This window comes from Podarcis gaigeae (assembly GCF_964106915.1).
Source record: "Podarcis gaigeae genome assembly, chromosome: 6".
Classification (NCBI taxonomy): domain Eukaryota; kingdom Metazoa; phylum Chordata; class Lepidosauria; order Squamata; family Lacertidae; genus Podarcis; species Podarcis gaigeae.
This window is the reverse complement of record NC_139682.1, coordinates 10,585,134-10,612,981: the sequence shown is the minus strand read 5'-3', so window position 1 is coordinate 10,612,981 and position 27,848 is coordinate 10,585,134. Positions and strand designations below refer to the sequence as shown.

The 27,848-nt window shown below is 40.1% G+C and overlaps 1 protein-coding gene and 1 long non-coding RNA gene across 4 annotated transcripts in view; both read left to right on the top strand.

Moving 5' to 3' along the window:
- The window catches only part of OSBPL2 (oxysterol binding protein like 2), a 72,331-nt gene that overhangs the window by 25,324 nt on the left and 19,159 nt on the right, over window positions 1–27,848 (top strand). For 2 of the 3 annotated variants that reach the window (XM_083744485.1, XM_083744486.1), the window contains 2 exons: window positions 7,511–7,647; window positions 27,631–27,766. In XM_083744485.1, coding sequence (XP_083600611.1) covers window positions 7,611–7,647; window positions 27,631–27,766 — 173 coding nt within the window. In that variant the 5' untranslated portion in view covers window positions 7,511–7,610. Of the gene's footprint in view, window positions 1–7,510; window positions 7,648–14,199; window positions 14,325–27,630; window positions 27,767–27,848 lie in introns of those variants that run through there. The other variant, XM_083744484.1, reaches the window with a different exon arrangement.
- LOC310847283 overlaps window positions 1,959–27,848 on the top strand; it is a 66,725-nt gene continuing 40,835 nt past the window's right edge. The window contains exon 1 of the long non-coding RNA XR_014565760.1: window positions 1,959–1,991. This is a non-coding gene — a long non-coding RNA (uncharacterized lncRNA). The remainder of the gene's footprint in view (window positions 1,992–27,848) is intronic.

Here is a 27,848-nt window from a genome sequence, read left to right as displayed (position 1 = left end):
GCCGGTTAATAAAAAATATTTTTTTAAAAAAGAGATCCTGATCTCAACTCCCCTATCCCAAACTGCTCCTGGGGTCATCCAGTTCCAATTCCATGAGCCCTTAACATTCTTCCTCAGGTTCTGACCACCCCCTCCATGATACCTCCATAGACTCATGACAGAGTATTATTTTATACAGAACACTGGGGAATGAACCCTTAACTCAATTACTAGGTCTTTACATATCTTCACATAAGAACAAATGTAAAGCATGGCACAAAGTACAGATAGTCAACTAGCCCACACAGTCACTCAGATCTGCTAGAATGTCAAGGTTGAACTAGCTACCCTGAAGTGATTTTTACTTCACTCTGAGACATTAGGTAAAGGATACGGGTAGGATCCAGACTTGGTTATGTTTAAAGTAGACCCACTGAAATCATTGTGACATCACTTACTAATGATATTTAACCCACAGAAGAGAAATTTGGATTGTCTTTACTCTGTGTTTGGTGTTCAGGTGGCTAGTGTTTGGCTTGTCACTTTAAGGCCCATCTTTTTTGTTTCTATGTACTAACTTTCAGGATAGTCTTACACCCCTTTGGACTGTCTTTGGCATTTTTTGCACAGACCTTTTCATCTTATTCCCACATGGAGCATCAAGTTGTTTCCTAAGTCCAATTCCAAGTAAACCCATTGAAATTGACCTAAATTTGTCCTGTTGATTAATTTCAGTGAGTCTACTCTGTGTAGGACTAACATTGGATATATCTCATAATGTGTATTCCCTAAGATGTCTTATCAGGTAGTATTTGGTGAAGTACTATTATTTAAGTAAGGTCTCTAATCCACAAGCTCTCAGCAAGTTTATATTTGAATATTTCATGGACTTGTAGAAGCCAGGTTGAGAAATCTTATTTTCAAATGGCATTGCTCAGTGTTCTAGGGCATCTTGGTATTTATAACATCTTGGACAACCTGTTTCATTACACTTATGAAACTTCAGGGATTAGTCAAGTGGGACAGAAAAGGCTACTACATAAGCTCTATTAGTTTTGCTAAAACAGTTTATAAACAAGAAAACTGATCATGTCTTCATGTCTGCAGGTGGCTGATTCTTTTTCTGCCCCCTCCCCCTTTCTGTCTTTCACCAGGATGTCTTTCAGGTGGTTAAATGTGTTTTTTTGATGTATCTCTTCCCATTTTTCATTTGTTTTGTTCAGAAAAGAAATTTAATCTCAACAGTAACTCTGAAAGGCAATTGCAGATATTAATGCTTGCTATCAAGTTTATTGAGCCGTTGTTTCCTTCAAAAATAGATCAATCAGGAGTGCTTTCCTGGTAGACCGAGTCATGAATTTATGTTGGATCCTTTCACGTGTTTCATATAGACTATGCAGTCTATATGAATGCAAGAGTTGGCAATATGTGTGGAGGTGACATGGCCATATAAATCCTAACTTAGAGAGTAAACATGCAAGATGGTGCTACTGTCAGTCCTAAACAGGCATCTATTGTAGTGGGACATACCACCCTGAAAATGAGCATATCAGACCAAAGGTATAGGTGACCTACCCCATTGTGACCTGAATTAGCAGCTACATGTTCAGCTTAATTTGCAAATTGTTTCTGTAGCTTTTCTAGGGAACTGAAATAAGCAAATTATCATCAGGTATGCTATTTGGGGGAGGATCTCAAATGCTCTTCTGATAAATTTCTGCTCTCATGTTTGCTTAGGAGGTATGGCCTTCAGAGCTCAAGCTGGAAGCGTAGCACCAGTAGAGCACCTCTGAAAGTCTCGAAGATTTGTTATCTTGTTTGTTCATGCATTCAGAACTATTACTGAAAGAGAAACTGGTTTTCAGATTCCATGAGAATTAATTCAGTGCTGCTGTGAGAGATCTGATCCATTACCTGTATTTGGGGTGTGTGTGGTGTGTGTGTGAGTGTGTGTGTGTGTGTGTATCGTTATTTGGGATGTACAGTGGTGCCTCGCAAGACGAAATTAATCCGTTCCGTGAGGCTCTTCGTATAGCGTTTTTTTCGTCTTGCGAAGCAAGCCCATTGACAGCTTAGCGGATTAGCGCTGTTAGCGGTTTAGCGGCTTTTAGCAATCAGCTATTAAGCGGCTTATCAGCGGATCAGCTGATAAGCGGCTTAGCGGCTTAGGAAAAGGGGGGGAAAGGGGAAAAAACCCACAGGAACTCGCAAGACATTTTCGTCTTGTGAAGCAAGCCCATAGGGAAATTCGTTTTGCGAAGCGCCTCCGAAACGGAAAACCCTTTCGCCTAGCAGGTTTTCTGTCTTACGTGGCGTTCGTCTTGCGGGGCACCGCTGTATGCAATTTACAGTGCATTTTGCCAAGAAAAAGTGAACTATTTCATAAATATTCAGGCCACCCTCTTCAGTGCTATCTCAAGAATTTGAGCGATCTAATCCCTTTCTCTCTTCCTTATCGCCACCACATTCAATTGTGGATGTCACTTGTGAAGCATGCTCACAACTTCTAGACTACCTTTGGTTCACTGGAATAAAATACTGTATAAAATATTTGATCAGTAAGCTAGTACATCTCGGTAAGCTGTGCACCTCTTGCTGGTGTAAATTGTATAAATATTACTTTGAGGAAAAAGCTAATATTGTCAGAAGATAATACTATTTTAAATTATCTACCTAGGATATGGAACTTGACAGCTGGTAGTGTAAATGGATTCTCCATGCCCTCCCTACAGCTAAAAAGACTAATATTAATCCACTGGGAAGATAAATCCATGGCCCCCTTTAATCAATGGATAGAAGATATGATAATTCTTACAACATAAGAACAGATAGCATATAGATGTTGACTGTGAATAGATAAATATTAAGACATTTGGAAGGCATTGATAAAAAATATAGTAGGTTTTTAAATAATATTATAATAGGTTTTAAAGAAATGCATATGTATTCATTTATATACCTTTCTATTAGACAAGCATGTACAGTATAAAATTATAGTGTTATGGAACTTTTGTTTTCTTTTTTATATTTTTTATTTTATTTTATACTCTCCCAGACAAAAATTGAAATGCTACAGAAGCATACAGTTATCTGAACCGAGACTTTTATGTTTTGTACCTTTGTAATTCAATTTGTTTCTTTCTTACATGTTAAAGATAATATTTGCAGCTTTTTAAGCTTTCTAGAAAGACAGGGGATATACTGTGTAAGGTATATTATAAATAGCTTGATTTCAAGGCAGTAGAATCATTTGCACTGAAGCCTTTACAAGATCTGCTGCTGTCGTAAGAGAAATACTTGTAAGTGTCGCTTAACAAATTATTAGAGGTGCGGTAGCTGCAATGAGAAAGGAATCTATGAAAAAGTAAGCAGTATTATTCCTGCTGCTTTTAGTGGTCAGTTTGCTGCCTTTCATTATTTTTGGGCTTTCCCCTCTGATTTTGAAAAGAAAACATTAGCCTGCAAGTATGAAAAACAGCAGATTGACTTCTCTTAAAGCAGTAGTAATTACGGTATACTGTTTATTTTTCCAGATATTGAACCTTTTTATAGTAAAATGTCCTGAGCCATCCAGTTTGCTGCCAAAAATTAAGCAGTTTCGCCTTGTGAAAGGCATATAATGATCTTGTAAGAATGATCTTGTAAGTCAGCGAAGCCTGAATAAATTAGCACAATCTGTCATCACCATGGAATGGGGCTATCTTCTATGGAAAAATAAACACAGCAAAATCTGCTGCAGGTGGCTGACTATTTTCAAGATGCTTGTTACCATGCTTGCTTGATACGTGTATCTCTGAACAAGTCTTCTGGCTACTTTTCTGTGTTTGGTCAATAAGCCCTTCTTAACATTGGGAGAAGTTGGCTCAAATGTTGTGCTGGGAAAGCATTTCCTAGTGTGACACAGGATGTTCTTGCTTCAGAAGAGCTGGTCCAAACCAGCACACTAATCAAAATGTATTGGAGTCAAGGTTGTGTAACATTTTGTCTAGCCTGGTTACCAGAGTGCTGTCATTCGGAGGGTGGCAGAGACAAATTGGAACTTTTTGAGAAAATGAATGTTACCAAAAGAATATATAACACAAGGAACAAACAATGAAATGGTTTAATTATGAGGCTTCTGAGAGGTTGTGAGATAAATGCTGCTGCTGTGCCATGTGACCTTTGGCTTCAAGGGAAGTAGGGGAATTTCAGTTGCGTATGTGTGTGTAAAAAATCAGAGGAGGAAGAAATCTACCTTTTTGTTCATTTTGGTTGTCTTTTTGTTGTTGTTGTTGTTTAGTTGTTTAAAGGTAAAGGTAAAGGTACCCCTGCCCGTACGGGCCAGTCTTGACAGACTCTGGGGTTGTGCGCCCATCTCACTCAAGAGGCCAGGGGCCAGCGCTGTCCGGAGACACTTCCGGGTCACGTGGCCAGCGTGACATCGCTGCTCTGGCAAGCCAGAGCCGCACACGGAAACGCCGTTTACCTTCCCGCTGGTAAGCGGTCCCTATTTATCTACTTGCACCCGGAGGTGCTTTCGAACTGCTAGGTTGGCAGGCGCTGGGACCGAGCAGCGGGAGCGCACCCCGCCGCAGGGATTCGAACCGCCGACCTTTCGATCGGCAAGTCCTAGGCGCTGAGGCTTTAACCCACAGCGCCACCTGCGTCCCTTGTTGTTTAGTTGTTTAGTTGTGTCCAACTCTTTGTGACCCCATGAACCAGAGCACGCCAGGCACTCCTGTCTTCCACTGCCTCCCACAGTTTGGTCAGACTCATGTTTGTAGCTTCAAGAACACTGTCCAACCATCTCGTCCTCTGTCGTCCTCTTCTCCTTGTGCCCTCCATCTTTCCCAACATCAGGGTCTTTTCCAGGGAGTCTTCTCTTGTCATGGGGTGGCCAAAATATTGGGGCCTCAGCTTCAGGATCTGTCCTTCCAGTGAGCACTCAGGGCTGATTTCCTTCAGAATGGATAGGTTTGATATTCTTGCAGTCCATGGGGCTTTCAAGAGTCTCCTCCATTGGCTGTATTAGTGAACAGGAAATTTACGGGTGTGGAGCTCAGCAGGACACTGGAGCCTATGGAATGGGGAAGGGATTCCAGAATCAACCCTAAGGGAGAGAACACAAGGGGGACTCCAGTTTGCCTGGAGAGTTGTTGACTTATTTAGAAAACAATGGATGACTTTCATGGATACTTTAGTTGAGATTCCTGCACTGCAGGGGTTGGACTAGATGATCCTCAGGGTCTCTTCTAATGCTACGATTCCATGATTCTGTGATACCTTTCACCTTCAGGGATCACTACCTGATGGGTTATAATAGCCAATCTATGTGGGTATATTGGTGTAAAGAGCCTCAGCATTCATGCTAGATAGAAATAATTGTCTTGAGGGAATGTTATGATTATTTTATTGTAAGCTGCTTTAAATATGGAATGAGGATTATGCATATTTTAAATAATATCTCAATGGCATTGTACATGAAAAGAATCATTACAGTGTGCCACATGTTTTTTAAAAAGGGAAACATGTTTTTCTCCCCTTCCCCTTTTGCTTCAGGTAGATAGTCGTGTTGGTCTGACGCAGTTTATATATATATATATATATATATATTTGCTTTCGTAGATTTTCACGGGTACAGGAATGCAGGTTTTGGTGTCCTCGGGTGTCTTCCCGTGTAAAAGTTGGGGTGTCTAGGCGACGTTTTGACGAGGTCTCACTCGTCATCTTCAGGCTGGTGCTTTCGGCTTCTTGTTACTGGAACAGAGCGCTCTGTTATATATATATATATATATATATATATATATATATATATATGCAGGTTTTGGTGTCCTCGGGTGTCTTCCCGTGTAAAAGTTGGGGTGTCTAGGCGACGTTTCGACGAGGTCTCACTCGTCATCTTCAGGCTGGTGCTTTCGGCTTCTTGTTACTGGAACAGAGCGGGATCTCAATGTTTGAGTTCCTATAAATACTGTAGAGGGGGTGTGGTGTCTAGCCTCCAATGTTCTGGGCAGAGAGGAAGTTCCCAGGCTAGTGTGCCTTTTCTTCTTTTGTTCCTTAATTACTTGAGAGATACCTTGAGTGATTTCTTGAGTGATATCCTGAGTACCACTTAGGTGGGTCATTAGGTGTGGATTAGTTGCTAAAGTCTTTGTGTCTTGACCTCTTGAACTTTGTGAAGAGTTTTCCTGAGAAGATGGCTGTATTGCACTTAGTTGTGCTTTGGCTTGGCTTCGTGTATAGGGGCGAGCTGTGGTACTCAGGATATCACTCAAGAAATCACTCAAGGTATCTCTCAAGTAATTAAGGAACAAAAGAAGAAAAGGCACACTAGCCTGGGAACTTCCTCTCTGCCCAGAACATTGGAGGCTAGACACCACACCCCCTCTACAGTATTTATAGGAACTCAAACATTGAGATCCCGCTCTGTTCCAGTAACAAGAAGCCGAAAGCACCAGCCTGAAGATGACGAGTGAGACCTCGTCGAAACGTCGCCTAGACACCCCAACTTTTACACGGGAAGACACCCGAGGACACCAAAACCTGCATTCCTGTACCCGTGAAAATCTACGAAAGCATATATATATATATATATATATATGCAGGTTTTGGTGTCCTCGGGTGTCTTCCCGTGTAAAAGTTGGGGTGTCTAGGCGACGTTTCGACGAGGTCTCACTCGTCATCTTCAGGCTGGTGCTTTCGGCTTCTTGTTACTGGAACAGAGCGGGATCTCAATGTTTGAGTTCCTATAAATACTGTAGAGGGGGTGTGGTGTCTAGCCTCCAATGTTCTGGGCAGAGAGGAAGTTCCCAGGCTAGTGTGCCTTTTCTTCTTTTGTTCCTTAATTACTTGAGAGATACCTTGAGTGATTTCTTGAGTGATATCCTGAGTACCACTTAGGTGGGTCATTAGGTGTGGATTAGTTGCTAAAGTCTTTGTGTCTTGACCTCTTGAACTTTGTGAAGAGTTTTCCTGAGAAGATGGCTGTATTGCACTTAGTTGTGCTTTGGCTTGGCTTCGTCTACAGTATTTATAGGAACTCAAACATTGAGATCCCGCTCTGTTCCAGTAACAAGAAGCCGAAAGCACCAGCCTGAAGATGACGAGTGAGACCTCGTCGAAACGTCGCCTAGACACCCCAACTTTTACACGGGAAGACACCCGAGGACACCAAAACCTGCATTCCTGTACCCGTGAAAATCTACGAAAGCATATATATATATATATATATATATATTGTCCAGTAGCACCTTAGAGACCAACTAAGTTTGTTCTTGGTATAAACTTTCATGTGCATGCACACATTCAGATACGAAAGAAGTGTGCATGCACATGAAAGTTTATACCAAGAACAAACTTACAAACTTAGTTGGTCTCTAAGGTGCTACTGGACAATTATTTATTTTTATATATATATTTCCCTTTTTGTTGTATGCTGTTGCATCCAAACATAGGCCTTTGGGTGCTTAATAGTCACTTGGTGGGCTTGGTCCATTGAATTATCCTATGTAAATAGAAGTTGAAACACTATATTTCTCCCCTTTCCAAACAGATTATCTGGACGGATTTTATTTTTCATATAAAAGTTATCTCTCACCAAGAGCAACATGCATTAGAGGAAAGTAACCTGCTGGTGCAGAAGAAACATTACAATGAATAGTGAAGAAGAATTCTATGATGCCGTCACAGGTGAGTAGAGATTGGTGCATTTCAGTCTTTTTAAAGGAAATTATACTTTAATATATTAAACATTTGAGGAAAGATTGAGAAGGAATCCTGTCTGTTTTGAATAATAGATCTCTATACTTTTGTGACTTTATCTTAAATACCCAAGCTTGCTTAATAGTAAATGTGCATAGGATTGCTCTGTGCATTTCATGAATATGCTACATAGCCTAATACTGTGTCTTAGGTTATTGTAAGTTAAAATGCATCTTTTGATGGTTAAGGCAGTAAAATAAGTTTAGGTTTTCCAAAGTAAGTGTTGCTTATACGTACAGTATTTCAATCCCCTCTCCCACCCTCACTCCAAAAATCAATTCTTCCCAGGAAAAAAACCAAGTTGTTTCCACAGTGGAATCAATAGTCAGTCGGAGAGGAAACGCTAAAAATGAAGGCATAAGAGTGAATTGTATTGGTTGAGATTCTTACAGCTTACAGTTCATGAGGAAGAACATTGTAGGTTGGAACCTTGAAATGTGAATTCTGGTGAGGGTAGACATTCCCACAGGGTTGGGAAACTGTGTCTCTCAAGCTGTTATTGGACTTCATCAGCCTCATCCAGCATTTCCAGTAGTCAGGGCTGATGGGAGATGGTGCTGCAGGCCCCATTTATCATTTACAGAAAGAAACAGAAATGTATTCAACCATTCTAATAAAATATTTTCAATTTGGCTATTTTCCTGACATTTCTTTTCTACCAAAATGGAAAACTGAGTTATAATGGCCATCTCATAGCTGATGAGGGTGGTGACTCATAAAAGGAAGATAAGAAAGTTTAGATAAGAGTATTGCTTTAGAAGGAGAAGACACAACTGGAAAAACAGGGAGCTGGGGTTTCCAAAACTGTTTGGAAACGGAGGGAAAGGCATGGACTTGAGCAATTTACTAGAAACTTACTGTCTAAGAACTAGCGCAAACTTATGGGCATGGGCAGGGAGGTCAGCCCCCCCATCAAGCAATAACTAGAAATACTTAACTAACTGACCATTTGCATCACATATATCTCAGTTCTGCCCCCCCAACATAAAGCCTACCCCCCCCCCCCGAATCCTGGCTACACCTAGGAGCAAACCTGCATTATATACATGTTTACTACTGGAAAAAAGGCAAATAGATTTTTTTATTATTGGAAATACATTGCTTGTGTTTTGGGGGAAACTCCTAGTTGCAGATACTTTTGTCCTCTATAGAATACAGACTTTAAACCATGAAGCAGTGGTTGTTGTCACCTGCCAAACATAATGACTGTCAGGGTCTGTCTTGTTCTTCCCTCTTCTCTCTCTCTCTCTCTCTCTCTCTCTCTCTCTCTCTCTCTCTCCCCCCCCCCCCAATATTTCATTGACTATTTCTTTGTGAGACTGTTTCTGTAAATAAAAGTATATATGTAAAAAAGCAACTCTTACTGTACTTGTCTATATAAGTAATTATGCTTCAGGGAATTCAGAGGGGGACATAACCATACCAGTCCACATATTGTTTGTAAAGATCCACTTTGGTGGATGGGAGATTGCCTGCTCTTGATGTGGTTACACTCCATTTTATGTCAAATGTTTGGTTATTTTGGATGAATACAAAGTCAACTTACTACAAGCCAAAGGATTGCTAATAAACTGCTTTTGGGCATGTTTGTTACACCAGAGTCCTAGGCATGTCTACTCAGAAGTAGGTACTGTTGAGCTTAATGAATCTTACTCCAGTAAAGAGTGTAGATTGCAGCCATAGAAGCAGCTTCAAGGAATTGTCTCTGACTTTCAGTAAATTTGCTTCCATTTCAACTTACGTAATTGTGGCAGTCTTCAACAAATTCCACCGCACTTATTGCCAGCAGGTGGCTCTGTTAATTGTATTCATCTCCTAAAATAAGTGAGCCACTGACCTTGCTCTGCTTCAAGAACCTACGAATGACATGTAACCTTATTTTACACTCTTGGCAGCATTGTAGGTTGCATTAGGTGTTAGATTCCTAGAGCCAGTGGAATTTTAATTGCTATCAACACTAACAATAATTCTTTTCACAGAGCACTAGAATAAAGTTCAAGTTTTAAGGATAGGTTGTAGTTCCATAAAATGTTATATAGTGTCTTGCTTTGTTTTAACTGTTACAAGGTAGGTCAGTATTATGTTAAAAGAGACAGTGCACGTGTCAGGGAAGAGTTAGAAGTTTCCAGTTTCCCAGAGGGTGAAAGCATTCCCCAAGGGGGGAAGGGCGCAGTGAATCTAATAGAAGAGAACAGGAGGAACAACAGGGAGGGACCGGCTGTTCCCAGGAAAGGCAAGGGTTAAGTTCTAGCTCAGAATGGGAGGAGGGGAGATACAGGCCAGCTCTAGCCAGGAGGTTAGAAAAAAGAGTGGGAAAACAAAGGGAAGGCCCGTTGGACATTTTGAGAGTGGCTGGTCACGGAGAAGCAGAGCTCAGAAGGTATCTGAAATAAGTGACTCTGAGGAATAATATTTAAGAACCGTTTATAAGATTGTTTTGTTAATACGCAATAAAAAGTTTTATAAAAGAACAAGAAGCGTTTGTGTGGTGATCTGAAGAGGACAACGACCAGTCCTGACAGCACGTATTTTTGTAGACCAAGAAAATCTTTAATAAAAATGATTAAAAAATCAAATTACAGATTGGAAGTGGGGATCTGAGGGACCAGTTTACCTAATGTCATCTAGTAAGTTTCTGGTAAAGTTGAGATTGATTGGTAGCCTCAGCATTTAGCCACCAGCTGCATTAGTTCATCTCCTTGAAAGTTAAATAAATAAATCCTTGTCCCACCATGAGAAGTTAAAACCAGTTATGAGATTTGGAGGGAAAGGTGTAATTAATTCTAAACTTGTATAGTTCTCCAGAATGGAGCATTCTGAGCAGTTTGCAATACATGAAATAATAACAGACATCAAATCTACCGTAATTTATAGATTAGATAATAAACAGTCTCCTTGGTTGATTTTGATTAACAGAAACAGATGTGGGTATATATGAGAGGTAGGTCAAATTCTGTAGGGCCAGGTTGCACAAATCAAATAATTCGGAGGATCATTTCTGCACAAAGCCACCACAAAGGAACAGAAGGCATGCAGCAGGGTCATCACCAGCTCTGCTCAGAAGCCATAGAGGAGGGACTGCAGGGCTACTCCATAGGTGGGGCTAAGAGACCAGCAGCTTTTGTCGCATATTATCCATGAATCTTTCCACCTCATCTGGTCATTGACAGAACTTGTAACTAAGAATTTATACCTGTGTACCTAATTTCTTTCTTTACTTATCAGTCCATTTCCTTTCTTTATCATGGTTTTTTTAATTGCTGGCAAGGACTTTTCATGTCTTTTTTAAAAAATACAGTTCTGGAAGTCTCTTTGGCTAAAGAGTGGGCTACCTTTTTCTGATACTGTCTCTGTCACAACCTAAAAGACTCCCATGATAATGCTTTTTAGGAGAACACTACAGTTCTCACAGGGACGCGGGTGGCGCTGTGGGTTAAACCACAGAGCCTAGGACTTGCCAATCAGAAGGTCGGCAGTTCAAATCCCCATGACGGCGTGAGCTGCCGTTGCTTGGTCCCTGCTCCTGCCAACTTAGCAGTTCGAAAGCACATCAAAGTGCAAGTAGATAAATAGGTACCGCTCCGGTGGGAAGGTAAACGGTGTTTCTGTGCACTGCTCTGGTTCACCAGAAGCTGCTTAGTCATGCTGGCCACATGATCTGGAAGTGGTACGTCGGCTCCCTCAGCCAATAAAGCGAGATGAGTGCCGCAACCCCAGAGTCGATCACGACTGGACCCTAATGGTCAGGGGTCCCTTTACCTTTACCTTACAGTTCTCACGGTTCTGTACTTTTTGCATTCTCCCCTAACAGACCTTCTCCTTGACTCTGAAAACAGCACTTCATACAACCTTTCCACACTTTTAGGTGTGCCTGATATGTGCTCAACTGCACAAACACACATTGCGCCAAACTCGGAAGTGACCCAAAAATGTCTCAAAAGGGGGCAGAACAGGGTGTTTGCAGGCTTTTCCAATTGTGTTTCAAATATACGCGATTTTGATTTTCATGAGGCTCAGTTTTATGTTGTGGCAGCTCTTCCTAATATTGCCTATAAGGGAATGGCATTGTATATAAAAGCAAGCAGGGAGGCACCCAGTTGCTTATGGAACACATTTTGTGCTTGAGTTTCTAGGTGGAGATTAGTTTCTACCTGGTTTCTAACTGGTTGGAGCTATTACTAAGGAGATGAGTTAATCTTTGATGGTTGACTCACTAAACATTTCAGGTCAAGTGTCTATAGATCCTGGTTTGTTTGTTGTATGAGGCAACCATGAGAGATATGTAAGCTTCTATTTATTTATTTTGTTACGTTGAATTCATTTATTTGACACCTCTCCTTTGCTTTTATACACAATTCTGTTCATGTCTTTCTGTGTACCAACTGCACAATCTTAGCTAAGCCCTAGCTGTGCTTTGAGAACTCTGATATAAACTGATCAGTTACTATATATATATTGACCAAACTGCGAGAGGCAGTGGAAGACAAGAGTGCCTGGCGTGCTCTGGTCCATGGGGTCACAAAGAGTCCTAAAGGACTAAACAACAACAACAACAACAATATATATATATATATATATATGCAGGTTTTGGTGTCCTCGGGTGTCTTCCCGTGTAAAAGTTGGGGTGTCTAGGCGACGTTTCGACGAGGTCTCACTCGTCATCTTCAGGCTGGTGCTTTCGGCTTCTTGTTACTGGAACAGAGCGGGATCTCAATGTTTGAGTTCCTATTTATTTACAGTATTTATAGGAACTCAAACATTGAGATCCCGCTCTGTTCCAGTAACAAGAAGCCGAAAGCACCAGCCTGAAGATGACGAGTGAGACCTCGTCGAAACGTCGCCTAGACACCCCAACTTTTACACGGGAAGACACCCGAGGACACCAAAACCTGCATTCCTGTACCCGTGAAAATCTACGAAAGCATATATATATATATATATATATATATATATATATATATATATAGGAATGAGAAAATGAATGAGATGGTCCATGAGACTAAGATCTATTAACTCAAGTGAAATGCCACTCTGACTTTTTTTATAGGGCATTGTTCCCCAAGTGCCATAAAATGGCATTGAACGGGGATGTAGAGGAACCATGTATATAAGATGGAAGACGATGATTAAATAGCTAGTAATTGACCAGATGTTTGTGGGGTTGTAGTTAATAACAACCCCACATGAGTTGGCATGTGGTATTACAGGTTGATACAATTCTGTACAATGCTTGAGTTAGCTTTTGAGTGCCATGTTTCAAGAAGGACCTTTCAAATTGGAAAAGACTTCAGAGTTACAATACTACTTAAGGGTTGGGGTCATAATTTGTCTCAGTGGTGGAGCATCGGCTTTGAATGCTGAAGGTCCTAGGTTCAGTCCTTGACATTTCCAGGTAGGGCTGGGAAATGACTTCCATTTGAAAGCCCGGAGAGTGTGCTGCATAGGCAGACTGACAAGACTGAAGTAGTTTGCAAAGGTTCTGACTTGGTATAAGGCAGTGTCCTATGTCTAAAAAGCTGTGTAACATGAAAAAGCTGATTAAACTGAGTGTGTTTGGCCTGCAGAACTGGAAAGCCTTAGGGGTCCTATCAATATGAATCTAATTGCTATGAATTGGAAAGGAGAGAAAATTCCGACTAAACTGAAGTGGCAAAGTAAACTGCTAGAATATGCCAAGTTGGCAAAAATGACAGAGAAACTGAGAGGTCACCGATCAAACATTTATTAGAAAATGGGACATGTACAAAAATATCTTAAGGACTATTGTAATAATATGACTTCTGTGGTATGATGGATAATTATAAGAGAATATATTACTGATGAAAATTAACAAAAGAAAATGAAAACAAACAATGCCCTAGATAGATTAAGTGGTAAATGCAAGATGGGGTGATGGAAAGTCGTTAGAAATGCAGGAAGAACTTATTGTGATACGATGTAACAAATATTACCGTTTTCTTTTCTTTTTTCTGGAAAAATCTTTTGTTTGTTGTTTCCTTTTAATTTCAATAAAGCATTAAAAAAAATCAATAGAACTTTGGTATTGGTTATTGTGAGGGATAGCTGTAGCCAGTGTTAGAAACTCAGGTATATAACCTATATAGCCAAATGGCACCATACCTTTTTTTTGTTTCCTGTTATGCCACATTTTTCAAGGATAGAGCCTTCTGTTGATGACTTGTAGGCTTCTACATATTTTGCATTCCAAATGTATTGCATTATAATTAGTAGAAGGCATATCTTGTGTGGAAGATTTTAACATTTTATCTGTTGAAAAATATTTGTCTTCATTGTGTTGTGACTTGAGACAAACAGCCTATGAAGGATTCACCTTTCACTGTGGTGATTCTTCTATATGGTTTCCTTCTTAGTTGCCCTGTTCTAAAGATTCCTGGTTTGATTTTCTATGATTCAGCCTCCATCTTACTGACCTGACACTTATGTAAATGGTTACATGTAAAAAGGGCGGCCTTATTCCTTTTGTATTCTGACGCAGGCTGTAGTTTGCCTCTGGGATTTCACGGAGGTGGAGATTAGTCAGGAGCAGCTAGGTTTACTTTACAGGATGTGGAAGAGGAAGAAGACATCTAAAAACAAATTTGCTAGTAAGTCACCTTTTCTCTCTTTTTCTTATGGTGAAGTTCATCCATTCTTAAAAGCTATTAAACTTTTCTTGTATCTTTGTATTATGAAGTTAATACAAGTTCATTATTATGAAGTTAAGGAGTTAAATAATGTCCTCTTAGTCATGGTTGATAAGCCTCTCAAGAAACAAAACTGTTTCTGCTCTGTTTTTTCTCTCTAGTCTCCCAAAATATTCCTGAAGAGGTGTAACAATAGTGTCAACTTAAGATAAGTAGCAATGCTCTTTCCTAAGTTGGCCCAGCTGGTGCTTTGAGAATTGCAAGTGACCAGCATTTTCCAGTTTGCATATTCCATGGATTCAGATTTTTTATTTAATGTGATGTCTGTATGTGTTTCTTTTTTTTTAAAAATCTACTATAAGGTTTCTAGCTATGAAATAGCCTGACTTTTTCATCATGCTCACAGTCTTTCCTCACTGTTCTGTGTACATGCCATACATTTAAAACACACACTATTCAAATCCTGGGACCTGTAATTTGTTGAGGGTGCTGAGGATTTTATATTTGTGAAAGGTAAGCCATAGTGCCAAAAATTATTCAGGGGTAAAATGTGCTTAAGTATATGGTGTTGTACATAGCTTTCTTTTTTACAGTTCAGTATAAGTCAGCTTTGGAATTAAATCCTTCAACAAAATGAAAAACAAACTGTAATATCCAAAGTTTGTTTTTGAAATTTGGGCAATATCCTGCATCTTGGCTAAGTCGGTAGTTATTGGTAACTGGCATTTTGTCTGATTATTTTCAGTTAGCTAAGTTTATGTAGCTGCTGCCAATTTACTCATTCATCTTGAGCTCACCTGACTAGAGCATGGGTGTAGCCAGGATTTATTTGGGGGGTGGGGCAGAACTGAGTTACCTGTGATACAATTGGTCAAGTATTTTTATTTATTTGATTGGGGGGCAGTTTTTCCCCCTGCCTCCCTTGGCTATGCCCATGGACTAGAGTTTTGGTATGAAATGTTTACCAACTTTTAAATCGGAATGCGTATGCATTATACATAACAATAACTAAATAAATACAGTGGTGCCCCGCAAGACGAATGCCTCGCAAGACGAAAAACTCGCTAGACGAAAGAGTTTTCCGTCTTTTGAAGTGCTTTGCAAGACGAATTTCCCTATGGGCTTGCGAGTCTTACAAGTCTTGCGAGTTTTTTCCGCCCCCCCCCTTTTTCTAAGCCGCTAATAGCCGCTAAGCCGCTAATAGCGCTAATCCACTAAGCCGCTAATAGGGGTGCTTCACAAGACGAAAAAACCGCAAGACGAAGAGACTCGCGGAACGAATTAATTCCGTCTTGCGAGGCACCACTGTATCTGATAATGTGGACTCTAGTTTACAAAAGTTTATTATGGTGGCACTGTCAATGGTGGTTGCCAGGCTTTGACGGCAGTGTATTAAATGGCTGTATATTTATTTAGTTATGTATAATAATAATAATAATAATAATAATAATAATAATACTCTAGTTTACAAAATTTTATGACCATACATCTTCCTGGACCAGCTCCATAGAATAGGAATTGGGGGCACTGTGCTGTAGTGAATCTGGTCCAGGTCCAGAGAGTAACATTAAGAGAGTGCTTTTTGCTGACGACGACCCCCCCCCCCCCGTAATTATGTCATGGGGTCCTGCAAAGCACTACTTTATCTCCAGTGTTAATTAATATCTATATAGAGCAGTCATTAGGTGTTTTAGGGCAAGATGCTATCAGTATGCTGGTGACACTCTTGATTTGTTTCACTATAACATTTGAATCAGGATAGGCCGCTTGACCAGTACAGTTGTGCCTTGGGTTAAGAACTTAATTCGTTCGGAGGTCCATTCTTAACCTGAAACTGTTCTTAACCTGAGGTACCACTTTAGCTAAGGGGCCTCCTGCTGCCGCCGCGCTGCCGCCACATGATTTCTGTTCTTATCCTGAAGCAAAGTTCTTAACCCAAGGTACTATTTCTGGGTTAGTTGAGTCTGTACCCTGAAGCATCTGTAACCCGAGGTACCACTGTACCTGAGATGCAGTGGTGTGATGGGTGAGGGGAAAATAAGCCTGGCTTGAATCCTGGAGGCACTGTGGACAAGTAGTTCCTATGTCTGAAAAACTGGTCAATTTGTTGTTTTGGGTGGGCTTGCATTATCCCTGAAGGAGCAGGCATGCTTCAAAATCTAGCTATGTCACTGGAGACCCAAGTAACCAGTGGCTAGAAGTGCTTTTTACCAGCTGTGCTTAGTACAACAACTTCAGCCTTTCCAGGACCCGGAGGGCATGGCCACAGTAGTTCAGGAACCTGGTGACTTCAAGATTGAATTACTGCAGTGCACTTTCTGTGGAGCTCCCCTTATGCTAGACCTGGAAACTACAATTAATACAGGATGGTGCAGTGCAATTACTGACAAGAGTGAGACCCTATCAGCATATATCCCCTCTGCTCCTGAGATCTGCATCACTTGCTGATTTGTTACCAGATCAAGTTCAGAGTGGTAACTGTTGATATGTAGAGTCCCTAATGTCTTAGGAATCGTTTACTTGTGGGTTCACCTTACCTAATATGTGCCCAGTTGACTGCTTTCATCTGCAGAGCTGGTGCTGTTACAGCTGCCACATAATACTCATTCCACAATTCTAAGAAAGTGTGGTAGCACCTACACTTTGAAATTTCCTGCCATCTTTTGGAACAAGAGGGAGACAGACTAAAATTGCAGAGTTTTGAAAAACTAAAAAATAGAGTGCGAGATTGGGTTCATTATTACCAGATAATGGAGTCATATAATTTGGACAAAAAAATTGGCTTCCAGGTGGAAAAATCAAAATTGGAAACAGAACTGCTAGATCCTAAAATTAAGAACTTGTCAAGAATGTATAACCTGCTGTTGAAATGGAATACTCAGGATGAAACGGTGAAATCTGTTATGATTAAATGGGCACAAGACGTTGGACATAATATTATGTTTGCTGACTGGGAACAGTTATGGACCACAGGTATGAAACTCACGGCATGTAATGCCTTAAGAGAGAATATAATGAAAATGATATACAGGTGGTACATGACACCAGTCAAGCTTGCAAAAATCTATCATTTGCCCGATAATAAATGTTGGAAATGTAAAGAGACTGAAGGTACATTCTTTCACCTTTGGTGGACGTGCCCAAGGATTAAGACCTTCTGGGAGATGATCTATAATGAAATGAAAAAGGTATTTAAATATACCTTTCTGAAGAAACCAGAGGCCTTTCTCCTGGGCATGGTCGGCCAATTGGTGTCAAAGAAGGACAGAACTTTCTTTATGTATGCTACAACAGCAGCAAGAATACTTATTGCAAAGTATTGGGAGACACAAGATCTACCCACCCGGGAAGAATGGCAGATGAAGGTGATGGACTACATGGAATTGGCGGAAATGACTGGCAGGATCCGAGATCAGGGAGAAGAGTCAGTGGAAGAAGACTGGAAGAAAGTTAAAGACTATTTACAGAGACACTGTAAAATTAATATTTGTTAGAAGGATGTTGGAATAATATTATATGATTTTAGCAGGAATGATATAAAGGATTTGGGAATAACTGACTGTTAATTGGTGAAAGGAGAAAAAGTAAAATTACATTATATTAAGACAATTTACAGGACAAAAATTTTAAAAGAGGGAAAGGATTTGCTGAAATAGACAATCAACCTAGAATACAAAAAAGGGAGGTGTGAGGAGGTCAAGGAAACAAGCTAATGAAAGAATAGAAAGGAGATTTGATGCTTTTTCTTTTTTCTAACTTTGATTTTGTTTAATGGGTTTTCTTTTTCTTTTTTTCCTTTTTTATATATTGTGGTGTGTTGCTTGGTTTTTGTTTAACGTGGTATGTTCATTTTTTCTTTTTGTAATTCTTGAAACTTTAATAAATATCATTTTTTTAAAAAAATAAAATATCCTGTCATCATGCAGGTGCCTTTGCTGTACTCTTTTCAGTGCCTGGTTTTTCGTTAGGCAAACTTTTTTGTTTAGGGAAACCTATCCAGAAACATATACAGTCATTTTTGAATATTTTTTACTCTAAATTTTAGTTATTTTCAAATGTTTTAAATTGGGTTTTTTATAATTTTTATATTTTTTGTAGACCACTTAGAAGTTTTACTGTAATCAAGTGGTGTACAAATTTTGTAAAATAAAAATGAAATAATAGGTGGAAGGGTGGGCATATAATGCTCAGGTCAAGTTAAATGTCAGCATGGTTTAAGAAGGCATGTTCAGTGTAGGTGGGACAATGTGGATTTTTGTGGGAATATTTTTAAACTCCTTTCTCAAGCACAATAGGAGGTACTGGTGGGCAAACTGGTGGCTGTGGATGCCATGTTGGTGACCCTTGCCATATTAAATTTGTTAGATTTTTAGGTGCCACAAGACTCTCTGTTTGTTGCAACAGAATAACACACCTACCCTTCTGCAAGTTTTATTAAAAGGATATTTGAAAACATTGTACCAATTTTTTTTATGATGCCCAGGATCTAAAGTCCTAGTAAAACCTTACAGATCATTCTTACAGCTCTTTCTTGGTTGTCTGATCCTATCTTCACAAGCATGCACAGCTTTTAACATTTCTTCTTAACTTTGTATCTTGTTTGAATCGGCAGTTAAAGACTTGCTATTGTTTTGTACAGCACATTTGAGAGTGCCTCTCATGTGTTTGACACATGTGCTAAAAGTAGCTCTTCAGATTAATCACCCAAGCTCCCCATGAACACTACTATTATTGTTCCCAAATTAGGTGTTATGACACCTTGGGATCTGATTATCATTAGGTAATTACACTTATGGGAATGCTCTGATTCAGCACTGTGGATTAATGAGTGACATCACCTTTAGCAGTTGCACCAAGAAATAATAGAACAGGATCACACCACCTGTTACCTCTGTTTCAGTATGTGGTTATTTTTCCCCTTGTAAGTTAAATAGAGGGGAAAGAAAAGGAAAAAGTAAGCTTTGCGTGGTCACAAAAATCTAAAATGTTGCATTGGTGAAGTTGTGGTGGGGAAAACATGGTGGGTGGACAAAGTGTTGGACTTGGACCAGGGAAATTGAGGTTCAAATTCTGCTTGGTTTAGTTACAAAAGTCACTGTGTGCAGTTTGCACTATTTCCCAGGATTGCTGTGAGAATAAAGGGGAGCAGGGAATGTAACAAGACATGCTCTCTTGAGTTTCTTGCAGAAAGAACGGACTAAAAATGTAGGAAAATAAATAACCTTTGTAGGTTGTACCTTTGCATTACACTGTCAGTAAAGGCACTGACCCTACCTAGAACTGTCTGTATCAAACTTTATTTTGGTCACTGACCAGCATAAAGAACTGTCTGGTGTTTTTCCGTTCCACTGACACACTCCACTGGTGTACTGAATGGGCACTCTGCACACAAATGATGTGTATTCACAGAGGCTAAATTTGGGTGCCTTAATCTGGAGATCATTGTACACCACTGAGGACTTTGCACTAGGCCAGGGGTGGCCATCTACTTTCAAAATTAAAATCTACCCCCGTTTTTTAGGGGTTCAGGTCAAACTGTGTGTGTGTGTGGGGGGGGTTAGGGACTTTTTTGCAGCTCTTCTGAGGGAGGAACAGCAGCAGCCACTAACCTTACGATCACTCCGTTTCTAAACTCCAGCTTCCCTTCTGTAACAATAATGTTACAGAACAGGGAGAGGGGGTGGGGCCAGCGATCGACCAAAACCTTGCAGGAATCGACCAGTAGATCGCGATTGATGTGTTGGACATCCCTGCACTAGGCTAACGTGCGCTTAATTACTTGGAGGGTCTACAGGGCATGTACAGAATCCCAACTAAACCAGACGTCTCAGTAACACTGAGCACAACAGTTACACTATCTGTCTTCACAACAGTTGTTTGAGGTAATTTAGTTGACTGTATGTGACTGATGCAAAGTGAGGTTCACGGCTTTTAGTCAGGATTTGAACTGAGGTCTGCACATCCTCAGTCCAACAGTCCATCCTCTAGCTTATGTTGGCTTTCTGCTTTTGTATCCTGCTGTATTAAGAGGGCTCAGGGCAATACTAGACATTAAAAAGAAAAGTAAAGCCGATATGTCAATGCTTTTCCAGCAGTGTTTTGTTCCAGATGTATTGTGTGCTGGTGCTGTACTTTGCTTTTAATTTTGCATCTATTTAAGTATACTGAAGCAGAAAAAGCAGATCCCTCCTCACATTGCTTATGCATGTTACAGATGCTTTAAAACATGTGAAGCAGTAGCTAAACTGTTTGTGTGCAGAAATTCTGTCAATATGATCTTTTGAGCTGGTCACATTCTTGCTAAATCCAGATATTGTTTGGGTTAGTGTTTTTCTCCACATTACCCAAATTCTCTATTTAGCAGCCATGGGAGCAGTTAGTCCTGTGCAGAGATTATAGATTTCCAGGTGTACAATGATGTGATTGTACCGTGTTTGTATATGCTTATGATAGCATAAACTTGCTTTTTCTAAAATAGGTTTTTAAGATCCACATATTCAGTCAGAGTTAGATTCTGAAGTAACAAGAAAAATTTAAAAAACAACAACATTTTTTTTAAAAAAATCAGTATTCAGACAATATTATTTTGTTGGTTAGACCCAACTTTAATATTGATATTGTCAAGCGTAGGGCCCTGGTTCCATTATCTACCACCAGCATATATGACACACACTAAAAAAGGAAGATAGGCCTTTAAATTTTATTTTACCCATGTAGTACGTGTTGCTTTATGCTTTATCTTTGTTTTTTGAACTGCATTCTAGGGAACTCTAGATTTCTCAGAAGCTTACTCAAGTTCCTCACAGAACATCAGAAACAGTGGACAATCATCCCTGAAAGACAGCTTTCCCATTTCTCACAATCTTCCCCTACAATGGCCAATCACAGCAAAGTGCTATACAGCCTGTGATACACTTTGAGTTTACACACACAGAGTGATGAGGTTGAATAGGCCTCTGATCATCATTCAGTGTGAACTGATTCTGCATGCTTAAACATGCCTCAGAACTTAGGTGGCCAGACTGGGGGTGTGGGGAGACAATAGATATTGAGAAGGTATAATTTCAGCAGGTGCAGCCTGTCTTCTTTTTCATCTGGCCACCCTGCCCAGAATCCATTGTAATGCAAGGAGTTTTTGCCAATCAACTCTGTGTGAAATGATTCCTTGAAAGAGGACAGTTTGAAAACCTCTTTTATAATCTTAGTAATTCATTGTGTAGAATCAGTGGGTTGTGCTTCTGATGGGGTCTGAAACATGTTATCTCTCTTTTTCTAAATGGAGCCCCTTTTAGGTGGCTAGACCCAAGTAACAACACACAAAGTGAAAACCAGTCCAAGCCTAGTCAGATACTACATTTGATTGTATTGGTTTTCCTTGTGGCTCTAGCTAATGCAAACTACATGGATAGGTTAGTAATATCAACCACCTGCCCCATTTCTTTAAAACACATGGCACATCACACAATATATTATTTATTGACCCTGGGCAAACAACCCAATTACTGTGTTAACTACCATTAGGTTACGTCCTTACTTCCAACCTGATCCTACTTAAGCAACATGGAAAATTTGGCTCCTTACGATTTCATTAACAGATTATTCTGCCCTGTGGTCAGTAGAAGATATTGAATGTGTTTTTTTATTAGGTTGCTCCTAATCTTGGGTGCGGGTGGCGCTGTGGTCTATTTCACAGAGACTGGGGCTTGCCGATCGGAAGGTTGGCAGTTCGAATCCCCGCGACGGGGTGAGCTCCCTTTGTTCGGTCCCAGCTTCCCACCTAGCAGTTCAAAAGCATGTCAAGTGCAAGTAGATAAATAGGTACTGCTCTGGCGGGAAGGTAAACAGCATTTCTGTGCGCTGCTCTGGTTCACCAGAAGCGGCTTAGTCATGCTGGCCACATGACCCGGAAGCTGTCTGCGGACAAACACCGGTTCCCTCGGCCTATAGAGTGAGATGAACGTGCAACCCCAGAGTCGTTCATGACTGGACCTAATGGTCAGGGGTACCTTTACCTTTAATCTTGGGTAGTGATGTAGTTGTATTGGCACCAAACATAATGGCATGGATCATTTCTTCATTGAAGTATCATAGCTTCCACTTACTGTGCTCATTGTCTTAGTAAGCAGGAAAAAAGTAGGATGTTGAAAGAGCAAATCCTGGGCCTATCAAATCATTGCAGAGTAAATGGAGTTCCTGTTGACTTTCAGCAGGATACCAATCACCACTGGCTTTTATAGGAGTTGGCCTATAATTTAGAGCAAATTACTGTGTATGATCTGAATCCCAAATCTGTTTTTTGCAAAGGCTGGTAAGGTTGTTTGTGGTCTTTTTAAAACAACAACAAGAACAGGGAAATGAGGGCAAATCAATATGTGATTTTTGTGGCAACTTTTACAGTATGTTTTCTCTCTTTCCCACAATACGTGGCTGTAGATTTCTAACCCAAATCATCAGTTGCTATAGGAGTTCATTATTGAAGACTAATGCTACCTTTTCCAATGCCTAAATGATAGTGCACATAGCAAATCTCAACATTCTTACTCATGGGTTAACCTTCAGTGTCATAATATTTATGTAAGACTGTGATGCTGCATTGATGAAACAGTTAACACATGCTTTACCAAGCTTTTAGCTGCTGTCCCTTGAGATGCAGCTGCTCGTTTTTTGTAACAAATAAATACAGTACATATTGGGCCGAATATAAGCCACCCTTGAACGTAGGCCGCAACTGTAAAATGAGATATCTTAAATGAAAGCTTCTCTACACAGTTAGAGGCTGCACTAAGGTTTTTAGAAGCCAGATTTTTATTGGGGGGTGGTGGTGGCATTTATTCAAACCAATACAAGGTTGTTGTTTTTAAAATAAAGTCATTAGGGAGCTTTACACCTTACATTTAAAATGTACACCTAAAAATGCAAGACATGAATGTGCTCTGTGTGTTCTGTGATGTGTACGTTGTATAGGCATACACATCAAGAATCTACAGTTGGCTGTGGTTTTTTTAGTTGACTGTACACCTTTAAAGAGTGAACTTCATTTTTCTATCATGGAAGGGAATGGCCCTTAGAAGCTGCAGCAATCCCACACAACAAGAAGAAAGGAGCACACAGTGAGTGTGTGATACTTTCTGCGTGACCAGCTAATGTTCAGTTGAATTACTACTTGCCTGGATTTGATAGAGAGATCAGTACATTAATCAAAACGATGGAAGAAATTGAAAAGGACATTTTAGAAAAAGTTGATTACGGGGTATATTTTAATCTTTATTATTGTCTAGATTTCACAAGAAGTGTTCTGCTGAATTTTTGTGTTGGTTTCTGTGGTTGGATCTCTCTACCAATGCTGAATAGGTTTGTAATTCTGTTGACATGGGTAGTGTTTAGAACCTCTATAGGCTTTGTTTCAAACCCACCTTACATTATGAGTTGATGTATAAAGTCAGTGGGGAGGTATATTTCCTATTCTTGTGGTTCTTAACTATGGAACTTGCAGCATCTACTATGCCCTGCATATCAAACCTTCAAATCATTTTATGCTCAACTAGTGTGCTGTAAAGGGCCATGACATTTTTATTCTAGCAAGGTAAAGGTATGACCAAAGTATCTTCTGGTCACTTAAGAGTGCTACATAATACACTTCTATCACACTTTTCCAGTGGCTGCTCTTCTTGCCTATTAAACTGTATTAGCACATATCTATAGTTCAGTTTTCCAAATTCATCATTGAAAGCTTGTATAGGTTGCTCACTTGTGGATTTCTTGTGTGGATCATAGGGGGGTGGTAGATTGGCCCAGAAGCTGCATCCTGAAACATGTTTTCCTGACATCTACTAGTGAGGAAAGTCATTCCTTAGTTCTATACTAATGGAAAGCACATGCATGTCTTCTCACTTTTTGGTAGCACACAGGACACTAGTCATACTGGAACTTTAGCAGTGCACACTGCATTTGTGCTGCCTGGATTCCAGGCTTCCACTGTGCTTGCAGATATATCAGTCAGCCTAGACTGGCTTCTTAATAGATCACTGCCTATGTTGACTATCACTGCAGTGACAACTTTGACATATGCTTCTCTGCCAGATGAGTGAATGAAAGAATTACACGAGTACATGAGTCTGCTTATTTGTCTGTTTAGGAGTGAATGCCTATATCTGTTGCCAGATTCTCTCCAGGTAAAATGCTAGAAGGGTCAAATGTCCATTGTCGACAAAGGATGAGATCCTGTATCTCAGTCTTCTCTAAACTTGGAAGGGAGTGCAAAGTGGGGAAGGGGAGAGAATAGGGTTAATTGGTAGAATATATTAATAGGAAACTTCATTTCAGAATGCTGTCCCTTATGCAGTTTACAGAATATTCTTGGGTAGGGAGAATATTTTTGTTAAGAAAAGAACAAATTCAAAGCAATTCAGTTTTGTTTACATGTTCTATGCCAAGAAAGACATTTGAAAAGGAAAATGCATTTCTGAGTTTTTGATTTGATTCAATTGTGCTGTTTTTGGCAATAGCTTGGGGAATATTCTTGGAAGTATACTGCATTAAACTTTGATTGTTGGCTTTTAATGCCACCCTTGGTTATTTCCACACCCAGTGCTAATGTATAGCTCATGGGTAGGCAAACTAAGGCCTGGGGGCCAGATCTGGCCCAATCGCCTTCTAAATCCGGCCCACAGACATTCCGGGTATCAGTGTGTTTTTACATGTGTAGAATGTGTCCTTTTATTTAAAATGCATTTCTGGATTATTTGTGGGGCCTGTTTGGTGTTTTTACATGACTAGAATGTGTGCTTTTATTTTTAAAGCACCTCTGGGTTATTTGTGGGGCATAGGAATTTGTTTACCCCCCCATATAGTCCAGCCCCCCACAAGGTCTGAGGGACAGTGGACCGGTCCCCTGCTGAAAAAGTTTGCTGACCCCTGGCTCAAAGGATAGCTAAGGAGGATTATACTAACCTTTAAACATGTGATCCAGTCTGTCTTATCATAAGATCATAATAAAAGCCCTACTTTATTGAGCCAAACACCTGTCTAGTTCAGCATCCTATTCTCACAGTGCCCAGCCAAATGCCCATGGGAAGCCTGCAAGAAGGATTTGAGTGCAAGAGCACTTTCCCCACTTGCCTTTTCAGAAACTGGTATTCAGACGCATTCTGTCTCCAACTGTGTAAGTAGAACTAAGCCATTGTGGCTAGCAGCCATTAGTAGCCTTCTCATACCTGAATTTGTCTAATCCTCTATTAAAGCCATCCAGGTTGGAGACCATCACTACCTCTTGTGCTAGCATATTCTAGAGTTTAACTATATACTGTGTGCAGAATTAGCTCTTTTTGTCTGTTTCAAATCTTTCAACATTCAGCCTCTTTGGATTTACCCAAGTTCTAGTATTTTAAGAGACATGGTGTTTTTTTGCTGTCTAATTTGTTCACATTGTGCATACATTGTGTACACATTGTGTACATACATTGCACACCTTTATAATATCCTTTTTGACTTTTTCCTAAACACTTTAGAGTTAATAATAATAATAATACCCCGCCTATCTTGCTGGGTTTCCCCAGCCACTCTCTGTGGCTTCCAGCAAAATATAAAAATATAATAAAACATCAAACATTCAAAAACTTCTCCATAGAGGGCTGCCTTCAGATGTCTTCTAAATGTTGTGTAGTTCTTTATCTCATTGATATCTGATGGCAGGGTGTTCCACAGGGCGGGTTCCACTACTAGGAATGCCCTTTTCCTGGTTCCCTGCAGCTTCACTTCTCTCAGTGAGGGAAGTGAAGTTGCAGAAAACCAGGAAGAGGGCCTTCTCGGTAGTGGCACCCACCCTGTGGAACAGTTCATTGAAATTATGCCCCAAATGTTGTAACTGTTCCTCATTGAGAATTCTCCATCTCCTTGATCATTTTGGTTCCTTTTTTATGAACCTTTTCCATTTCTATAAAATCCTTTTTGAGGCAGATGACCAGGATTGTACACAATATTTCAAACGTGGTTGCAGCATAGCTTTGCATAATGACATTATGTACTTGCAGCTTTATTTTATCCCCACACCCAATGATCCCTAGCGTGACATTTGTCGTTTTCACAGCTGCCATGCACTGGGTCAACATCTTCATTGAGCTGTCTCCTATGCACTGAAGGTCTTGTTCCTGGGCAATCACTGTCATTTCAGCACCCATCAGCATATATGTGGAATTAGGATTAGTTTGGGCTACTTTACTTTTAGTCACTCATGGACAGTGTTGGGGAAAATATATCAACTTTTAGGAGCCAGAATTAATTCTAAGGAACATTGGCTCCCCAGGAAGTCCATATTGATATGATCAGTGCAAAATCAGGAAAGTTGCATGTCCATCTCAGCCACAGTATTGCTACAAACTCCAGAATTTCCTTTTAACAGTGATGTGGTGGAGCAGACATGAAGTGCTGCCACATCAGGGATGATGTTGTTATCTTGGGGCACTATTTGACATTTCTCTCCTTGCTTACATGTGTGCAAGTCTACTCATAATTAAGCCCTATTGGGTTGATGGGATTACTCTTAAATGTGTATACTGAGGATTTATTTATTTCTTAGTAAAGCAAGTCGTTATGTATAATACATATAGTTTACCAGTTTGTTCTCAGACAGCTCATGTTCGGAGGGGACATCTTTTCCCTAAGTCTGCCCCTTCAACTTTTTCTGAAACTACATTGAAAGGGGGAAGTGGTTCTTTAAAAAGCCAGGCCAAACAAGGATGGAGGGAGGAATACAGAGGAAGAATGAAACAGCTTCAGGAGATGTTGGGTTCTGCATCAAATAAGGGCAGGGTTGCATACAGCCTCTGTGCCAACGACTGCCCATCTGTGTTCTAGAATACCAAGCTTGCTCTCTGCTCAGAATGACTATCCTCCCAATAAAATATATTTTGTGTGTGTAAGCCAGCTGGCCATTGTAGCTGATTGGCAGAAGTACAGGTAGTTACGAGGGAGGGGGATTAATCAAGCACAAGAGGTAGTTTGGAATGTTTCAAATGCACATTCTTTCATATTGGAGTAAAATAAAATTTAGTTATTCCAGCCATGCATGTACACACATACTCCACACTTGGGTTAATTGCATTAGTGACTATAACACAAATCAGTTGGGTACTAGCTTAGTAAAATAAGGTGCCAGCATTTTGAAGAAGAAATACATGTGCTTTGTATTATTCAAATTGATCGTGCCTTTAGCATCCTTGCCTTTACTAGTTCCTAGTTAAAGACAAATTTTTGCACTTTATTTACACAGGCTTTGATTCTGATAATTCTTCAGGTGAGTTTTCAGAAGCAATTCATAAAGTCGATGTGGATGCCCACCAAAGTAATAGAACTGGAAGACACAATGGCGATGGACCAGTGCAAGAGAATGGAATCAAGAAACACAGGTATTCTCCAAAGCCGGCCTAACAGCAATTACTATCTGGTTCATGCAAATCATAGCAGGTTATTTTGTTTGGACATCCATTT